Here is a 9529-nt window from a genome sequence, read left to right on the forward strand (position 1 = left end):
AAACAACACACTTCTAAACCCACTGATCAAAGAGGAAGTCACATGTAAAACTAGAAAATTGTAAACGGTGGCTTGTGCCTATAATCTTAGCTACTCTGGAGGCTGAGGCAGGAGGATCACTTGTCAGGAATGTGAGAGCAGCCTGAGCAACACAGCAAGACCCCATCTCTACAAAACAAAAAAAATTAAAAATTTGGCTGGGTGCAGTGGCTCACGCCTTCCATCCAACACTTTGGGAGTCAAAGGCAGGCAGATCAGTTGAGCTTGGGAATTCGAGACCAGCCTAGGCAACCTGGTGGGACCCCCATCTCTACCAAAAATAGAAAAAATTAGCTGGGTGTGGTGGAGCATGTCTCTATTCCTAGCTTCTTGGGGAGGCTGAGGTGGGAGGATTGCTTGAGCCCAGGAGGCAGAGGTGGCAGTGAGCCAAGATTGTGCCACCGCATTCTGGCCTGAGTGATGGAGTGAGATCCCATTTCCAAAAAAAAAAAATTAGCTGAGTATGGTGACACACACCTGTAGTCCCAGCTGAGGCTAAGGCAGGAGGATCACTTGATACATATATGCATACATACATACATATATGTATGTAGGTATAATTATATAATACATGTAGGTATGTACAACTGTAAATTTCTTCCTAAGCACTGCTTTAGTTACATCCCATAAATTTTGGTATGTTGTATATTTGTTTCATTCCTCTCATAGTATTTTATAATATCCCTTGTGACTTTTTGTTTTACCAACGGGTTATTTAGGAGTGTGTTGTCTAATTTCCTCATATTTGTGAACTTCTCAAATGTCCTTCTGTTGTTTATTTCTAATTTTGTTGCGTTATAGTTGGAGAAAAATACTTTGTATTACTGCAATCAATTTAAATGTATTGAGATTTGTTTTATGGCCTAATATATGGTCTATCCTGGAAATGTTCCATCCCCACTTGAGAAAAATGTATCTTATACTGTTGTTTGGTAGAATGTTCTATAAAAATCTATTAGGTCTAATTGGATTATAGTATTGTTCAAGTCTTTTATTGCCCTCTCAATCGTCCGCCTATTTGTTTTATTAGTAAAAGTGGCATATTTAAGTCTCCAACTGTTATTTTTTAATTGTCTGTTTCTCTCTTCCATTCTGTTATTTTTTGTTTCATGTATTTTGGGGTTCTGTTGTTAATTACATATGTTTATAGTTATGCCTTGCTAATAAATTGATACTTTTATCATTAAAATATATCCCTTTTTATAACTGGTAACAATTTTTGCCTTAAAGTCTATTTTGTGGGATATTAGAATAGCCACTGCAGGTCTCTCTGAGTTACTGTATGCATGGTATAGCTTTTGCCATCTTTTTTTTTTTTTTTTGAGATGGAGTCTCACTTGTCACCCAGGCCGGGGGGCAATGGCATGGTCTCGGCTCACTGCAACCTCCGCCTCCCGGGTTCAAGCAATTCTCCTGCCTCAGCCACCTGAGTAGCTGGGACTACAGGCTCATGCCACCACACCCAGCTAATTTTTGTATTTTTAGTAGAGACGGGGTTCACTATGTTGGCCAAGCTGGTCTCGAACTCCTGACCTCATGATCCGCCTGCCTTGGCCTCTCAAAGTGCTGGGATTACAGGTGTGAGCCACCGCGCCTGGCCGCCAACCTTTTACTTTCAACATATTCATGTCTTTGAATCTAGTGTGTCACTTGTAAGACAACATATAGTTGAATCATTTTTTAAATCCATTCTGCCATTCTCTTACTTTTGACTGGGGTGTTTAATCAATTTCATGTCATTACTATTAAGGAAGGAATTATGTCTGCCATTTTGCTATGTTCTCTGTATGTCTTATGTCATTTTTCCTTTCTATTTTCCATTATTGTCCTCTTTTGTATTAAATAGATATTTTCTAATATACCATTTTAATTCCTTTGTCATTTCTTTTTTTTTTTTTACTATGTATAATTTTGAGTCATTTCCCTTGTTGTTTTGGAGATTACAATTAACAACTTAATTTAACAATCTAGTTTAGGTTACTACCAACTTAATATCAATAGTATACAAAATCTAGCTCCTATGTAGCTCTGTTCCCTTTCCCCTTCTTGGCAATGTTGTCATAATTACATCTTCATACATTGTGTGCCCATCAGCACAGGTTTATAATTATAACTTTATGCAGTAGTCTTTAAAAATCATTTAAAAGATAAAAAGAATTATAAGCAAAAATATATTCATATGGTCTTTTATATTTATCTATTTAGTTACCTTTACCAGTGCTCTTTATTTCTTCATGTGGTCTCAAATTACTGTCTAGTGTTCTTTCATTTCAACTTGATGGACTCCCTTTAGTATTTCTTGCGTGACAGGTTTGCTAATGACAAATTGTCTCAGTTTTGTTTATCTGGGAATGACTTACATTTTGCTTCATCTTTGAAGGCTGGTTTTGTTGGATATAAAATTCTTGGTTGACAGTCTTTTTTTCAGCACTTTGAATGTCATCCTATGGCTTTCTGGCCTCCATGGTTACTGATAAGAAGTCAGCTGTTAATCATGTGAAGGAGCTCTTCTAAATGATTAATTGCATTTCTCTTTCTTCAAGACTCTTTTCTTTGGATTTTGACAGTTGGATTATGATGATGTGTATAGGTGTGGATCTTTTTAAGTTTGTCCTAGTTGGAGTTCATTGAGCTTCTTGGATATGGAGATAAATGTTTTTCAGCAAATTTATTTTATTTTTCAGCAAAAAATGTTTTTCAGCAAATTGTTTCTTCAAATATTATTTCTGTCCGTTTCTATTCTCTTCTACTAGAACTCTCATTATGTGTATGTTGGTATACTTGATAATGTCCCGCAGATCTCTGATGTTCTATTCATTTTTATTTATCCTTCTTCCTTTCTGTTCCTCAGACTAGACAATCACAATAGACTTTTCTTCAATTTTTCTTCAGCTGACTTTTTTAAGAACTTCAAGATGTCTCCTGCATGAATTGTAGGTTTTGTTTGTGAGTTATCGTTGACTCTAAAGGAACATCTCATTGCAGAAACAGGAACCAGGTCTAGGAGTTTTACTGTTAATTCATAGAAATATGCCTGACAGTAGGCCTTGAGCCATTTAATATATTCTTCACTGATAATTCTGGTGTTTCCTAGAGATCCAATGGATCCAAAAAGACTTTTGCTGAGTCTTGGTTTTTGCTTAATCACATTTGCTTGTGAGTCCCTCTAGTGAATTTTTAATTTCAGTTATTGCACTTTTTAACATTTTTAAAAACATGATTTCCTTTAATGCTTTGAACACATTTAAAATATCCTCAAGGATAGTTTCTATAGATTGCTATTTTCCTGTGTAAGAACAATACTTTATTTCTTTGCTTGTCTCATAATTTTATACAGAAAGCTGACATTTCTTTTTTGTTGTTGTTGTTTTTTGAGACAGAGTCTCACTGTTGCCTAGGCTGGAGTGCACTGTTGCTATCTCAGCTCATTGCAACCTCTGCCTCCCGGACTTAAGCAGTTCTCATGCCTCAGTTTCCCGAGTAGCTGAGACTAAAGGCATGTGCCACCAAAGCCTGGCTAATTTTTGTATTTTTAGTAGAGACGAGGTTTCAGCATGTTGGCCAGGCTGGTCCTAACCTCCTGACCTCAAATGACCCGCCTGCCTCGGCCTCTCAAAGTGCTGGGATTACAGGCATGAACTACCATGCTGGGCCAAAAACGGACATTTCTAATAATACAATGTGACTACTCTGGAAATCAAACTATTTCCCCTTCTAAGGACTTATTGATGTTTTTTTGTTGTTGTTGTTGATGTTGGGTTTTTTTTTAGTGGCTTTTCCAAATGAATCTATGAAGTATGTCTTCTTTGTCACTGAATTCTCTGCTCACTTAGCTTAGTGGTCAGCTAGTGATTAGATAGTTACTTAAATGACTGAATCTATTTACCCTCCCAGCCATTTCTAAGAGGCTCTGTGTATGTTTGTGTTGGGGCACCCTTCACACTCAGGCAGGCATTTAAAAATGCTGACTTAGCTTTCGTCATTTTTTTGCAGTGCCTCAAGCTCAGCCAGATGTTGTGTTAGAACTTAGGACCTTCTTAGGTCTTTCCTGGGCATGTGGACAGATTTGAGCATGCACATACGCCCATGTATGTGCGTGGCCTTCTAGAGTCCCATGAAATATGTCAGCAGTTTTGTTTGTTTTTTTTTTTTGAGATGGAGCTTAGTTTTTGTTGCCCTGTCTGGAGTGCAATGGCGCAATCTCGGCTCACTGCAACCTCCACCTCCTGGGTTCAAGCAATTCTCCTGCCTCAGCCTCCCGAGTAGCTGGCATTACAGGCGCCTGCCACCATGCCTGGCTAATTTTGTATTTTTAGTAGAGATAGGGTTTCACCATGTTGGTCAGGCTGGTCTCGAACTCCCAACCTCAGGTGATCCGCCTGCCCTTGCCTCCCAAAGTGTTGGATTACAGGCATGAGCCACTGCACCCAGCCCCTAATTTTTGTATTTTTAGTGGAGACAGGGTTTCACCATGTTGGCCAGGCTGGTCTCGAACTCCTGACCTCAGGTGATCTGCCTGTCTCAGCCTCCCAAAGTGCTGGGATTACAGTTGTGCGCCACTGCACCCAGTCATGTCAGCAGTCTTGAAAGCCTCCTATGGCCACCTCATTCCCCAGCTCTTCTTTCGATGGTTTTTTTTTTTGGCTGGGGGGCAGCTTGTTTGCCCCAACTGTTACCACTACCTTAGTTAGCTGCATGTTAGCCATGCTACTGATTATTTTCAACAAATGTCCCAGGTGAAAGGCTATTCTCACCGAGCATGGTCTGAGTTGGGTCAAATAAAGGCAAACATTTGTTTCTTTTTTTCTTTAGAGACAGGGTCTTGCTCTATCACCCAGGTTGGAGTGCAGTGGTATGACCATAGCTCACTGAAGCCTCGAACTCCTGGGCTCAAGCAATTCTCCTGCTTCAGCCTCCCGAGTCGCTGAGACTACAGGTGTGTGCCACCACACCTAATTTTTTTTCTATTTGTTGTAGGGGCAGTGTCTCACTCTGTTGCCCAGGCTGGTCTTGAACACCTAGCCTCACACAATCCTTCCACCTCAGCCTCCCAAAGTAATGGGATTATAAGCCTGAGCCACCGTGGCTGGCTAAGCCAAGTCTTGTGAATGAGGGTTTCCAGGGAATTGTCAGACAGGCCAAATAAGGACAGTTCTCAAATAATGCTATTTTGGGGATCTCCAAACCCATTCTGTCCTAGCAAGTGGCTGCTAGGCTACTGGTCTTCACTATGATTGCAGAACTGTTAGTTTTGAAGACTAATGAGGAGTTGAGGAGAGCGTTGAGGATAAGGCAAGTTAAAACACCACAAAGCTCACCATTCTTACTGAGATACAGCCTTTAAAAAAAAAAGTTCCTTGGGTTGTTGCAAAGCTTTGGTTAATTTCAGAATTCTGAAAATTTTTATTTTACAAGTTATCTCAATATTCTCATTGCTTTTATGTAGGAAGAGGTTTTTAGAGGCCCTTACTCCACCATTCCTACTGACCTCACCTCATTCAGTAATTTGAAGGCATCATGCCATTGTCTGCTTCAATTTTTTCTGTTGCAAAATCATAGTCAGTTTAATTATTGTTCCTATGAAAATAATCTTTTTATCCTTGGTTACTTTTTTTTTCTTCTTTGAGACAGGGTCTGGCTCTGTCACTCAGGCTGGAATGCAATGGCACGATTTCAGCTCACTCCAACTTCCATCTCCCGGGCTCAAGCCATCCTCCCACCTCAGCCTCCTGAGTAGCTAAGAATACAGGCACGCACCACCATGCCCAGTTAGTTTTTGTATTTTTAGTAGAGACAGGGTTTTGCCATATTGCCCAGGCTGGTCTTGAACTCCTTGGCTCAAAGCAATCTACCTGCCTCTGCTCTTTGGTTAGTTTTAAGATATTTCTTTATCTTTGGTTTTTAGCAGTTTTGCTCTGATATACCTCAGTGTGACTTTGTATGTATCCTGCTTAGGGTTTATACAGTGCTATAGACCTAATTGTGTCTCCCCACCCCCCAATCCACATATTGAAGCCCTAACTCTCAATGTGAATGTATTTGGAAATAGGGCCTATAAGGAGTGAATTAAGGTTTAATGAGGTCTTGAGGGTGGGGTTCTGATACTACAGAATGTGTCCTTGTAAAGAAATACCAGAGAGTGCCCTTTACTCCGCATCCTACTCTGCCATGTAAGAACACAGTGAAAAAGCACCATCTGCAAGCCAGGAAGTGAGCTCTCACCAGAACCCAACTGTGCTGGCACCCTGATCCCAGACTTCCAGCCTCCACAATTTGAAAACATTTCTGTTCAAGCCACCCATTCTGGCTGGGCGTGGTGGCTCACACCTGTAATCCCAGAACTTTGGGAGGCCAAGCCAGAAGGATCACCTGAGGTCAGGAGTTCGAGACCAGTCTGGCTAACATGGTGAAACTACGTCTCTACTAAAAATACAAAAATTAGCCAGGCATGATAGCACGCACCTGTAGTCTCAGCTACTTGGGAGGCTGAGGCACGAGAATGGCTTGAACCCGGGAGGCGGAGGTTGCAGTGAGCTGAGGTTGCGCCACTCTGCTCCACACTGAGCAAAACTCCATCTAAAAAAAAAAAAAAAAAAAAAAAAGCCACCCATTCTATGGTATTTTATGGCAGCATGAGCTAATACATAGAGCTTCAGCCCCATTCTTTTTTTCTGAGATGCCAGTTACATGTATGTTAGACTTCTTTACCATAACCGCTTTATGTTTCTCATCCTTTTGCCTACCCATGCCTTAGTAACAGATGACCCTTAAATAATGCAGGGGTTAGGGGTGCTGTCCCACCCCATGCAGTCGAAAATTTGTGTATAACTTTTTTTTTTTTTTTAAGATGGAGTCTTGCTCTGTTGCCAGACTGGAGCGCAGTGGGATGATCTTGGCTCACTGCAACCTCCGCCTCCTGGGTTCAGGGTTCAAGCGATTCTCCTGCCTCAGCCTCCCGAGTAGCTGGGATTACAGGTGTGAGCTACTGTGCCCAGCCGTGTATAACTTTTGACTCCCCCAGAACTCAGCTATGAATAGCTTACTGTTGACTGGAAGCCTTACTTGAATATGTCCATTAACACATATTTTGTATATGTATTATATACTGTATTCTTACAATAAGTAAGCTACAGGGAATAAAATGTTATTTAAAAAGTCATAAGGAAAATTTATCTACTATTAAGTGGAAGTGGATCATCATAAAGGTATTTGTCTTTATGGTCTTCATGCTGAGGAGGAGAAAAAGGAGGAAGAAGAAGAGGAGGGGGAGGAGGAGGAGGAAGGGTTGGTCTTGCTGTCTCAGGAGCAGCAGAGGTGGAAGAAAATCTATGTATAAGTGGATCCACATGGTTCAAGCCCATGTTTTTCAAGGGTCAACTGTAACTATTTTCTTACAACTATCACCCAGTCTTTTTCTCTTTTTAACTGACTAGCCAGTAAGTAAATCCATCTCGTTTATAATTTTTTGCATTTTTCAATTCTAGAATTTCCATCCGATTACTTTTTATAGTTTCCAGCCAAAGTACTCCATCTTGTCTTTAAAGTTTTTGAAAATTCAATTTTTAAAAATTTTGTTTGGGCTGGGCCTGGTGGCTCTGGCCTATAATACCTGCACTTTGGGAGGCCGACGTGGAAGGATTGCTTGAGGCCAGGAGTTCAGGACCAGCCTGGGCAACATAGAGAGACTCTGTCTCTACAAAAAATTAAAAAATTACACCAGTATGGTGGCATGCACCTGTAGTCCTAGCTACTTGGGAGGCTGAGGTGGGAGGATCACCTGAGCCCAAGAGTTGAAGCTGCAGTGAGATATAATCACACCACTGCACTCCAGCCTAAATACAGAGCAAGACCCTGTCTCAAAATCTTGTTTTGCAACTCCATTAGCTGTATGGTGCTTTTTTTTTTTCACTGTTATAATAACTTTAATTTATCTTGCATTTTACAGAAGTCTATGAACAATTTTTAAAAAGCACCTCCTTACCTCATATCATGTTTCTCTGACAGGTGTTAAAGTAGGCAGTGAGTATATCAACAGCTTGAGCATCAGCGTCTTGTAAGGACTTCAGACCAATCAACCACTCGCCAAAAATCTTGGCAGCTTTTTTATCTTGTTTTTAATACAACGGCATATCCACTCTGATGGCAAATCTGTCCAGCCACATCCCCACAACACGCTTTGCAAAATCAGTGATTAGCAAATTAGTTAGCTTTGGCACGGAGGTATGCTCACTTGCCCATGACAGCCTGGAAGCTGGTTTTGATGCTGGCAACAGAACATCTAGAATGACAACTTTCGCACTGTAGGAAATAGAGTTGCGTGTCCTTCTGCAGGATTGTGTCCAGTAATCGGCACGTGTGACAAGTGACATATTCCTTGATATATCTTCTCAAGACATTTTCTATCTGTTTCTGTTGGAATCTTCCTTTGATTACAAGTTGGTTATTACCATCTATAGAACCACTTGTACCCAATTCAGCCAACAAAAATGCATGGAGATGTTTGGGCTGACGATGTAATAGTTTACAGATATGTGTAAAATTGACAAAAGAAGTTTTCTTGGTTCCTACTCGGACGACCTGTGGAGTTTTCATGACAAATTTCCTTATCTCCCCAGCAACCATATCTGGATTCTTTTCCCTCATGATGTTGAACACTCGATTCAGTAGCTCCTCGTATGTGTAGTCTCTTTCTGAGCCTGCCCAAGCAGGGCCTGTCTGATTACTGAATGAGATACCATCATCTTTTTTGCTGTCTTCCTCTTCTAGAACTTCATCTTTCTCTAGTATTTCATCCTCATCTGGGAACTTGACCTTCTTTTTCTTCTTTTTCTTGCCAAGCATAATGTCAAGGTCATTCTCTGGTTCAGTTGGTTCTTGAACATCACTTTCAATCTTAAGATCCTTTACACCTTCTTCAGCTTCATCAATATCAAATATCTTTTTAGTTTTTTTTTTCTTTTTCTTTTGATTAAAGAAGTTCAAGTCATCTAGATCACCAGAAGCATCTTTTTTCCTAGTGTCCTCTTCATCAGCTTCCAAATCTTTGTCCTCAGTTGGCTCTGGCTCCACTTCTTTTGTTTCTGAAGGCTGGGTTATCTCTGTTTGGGTATCCCCTTCCTCATCTAACATAAAAGGCTTCTTTATCTTCTTTTTCTTTTTGCTCACAGTAGGATCAAAAATCGTCTCGTCCCCAGACATGGCTGCGGCTCGAGTGGGCTTGGCATGGACGGGAAGTCAGACGGGTCAGCCCCAGACCCCAGCGGCAGCGCTGCTCCTGCCAGTACCTCTCCCACCACCTCACTGGTGCTTTTTGTTGTTTTTTTTTCTTTCTTTCTATTGTCTGTCTTTTCTCTTGGTTTTGGATCAAGGGCTATCTCCTTGTATATCAGGGGTTTTTTGTTTGTTTGTTTTTTTGAGATGGAGTCTTGCTCTGTCGCCCAGGCTGGAGTGCAATGGCAGGATCTCGGCTCACTGCAACCTCTGCCTCCTG

The 9529-nt window shown here is 40.9% G+C and overlaps 1 protein-coding gene across 1 annotated transcript; it reads right to left on the reverse strand.

Moving 5' to 3' along the window:
- Nucleotides 1–7934: 7934 nt before the first annotated feature.
- On the reverse strand, nucleotides 7935–9328 carry LOC100434440 (eukaryotic translation initiation factor 2 subunit 2-like). Its single transcript, XM_063727665.1, has one exon. The coding sequence runs from the start codon at nucleotides 9235–9237 to the stop codon at nucleotides 8266–8268; it is 972 nt and encodes a 323-aa protein (XP_063583735.1). The 5' UTR covers nucleotides 9238–9328; the 3' UTR covers nucleotides 7935–8265.
- Between the last annotated feature and the right edge of the window lie 201 nt (nucleotides 9329–9529).

Source organism: Pongo abelii, chromosome 8 (genome assembly GCF_028885655.2).
Source record: "Pongo abelii isolate AG06213 chromosome 8, NHGRI_mPonAbe1-v2.0_pri, whole genome shotgun sequence".
Classification (NCBI taxonomy): domain Eukaryota; kingdom Metazoa; phylum Chordata; class Mammalia; order Primates; family Hominidae; genus Pongo; species Pongo abelii.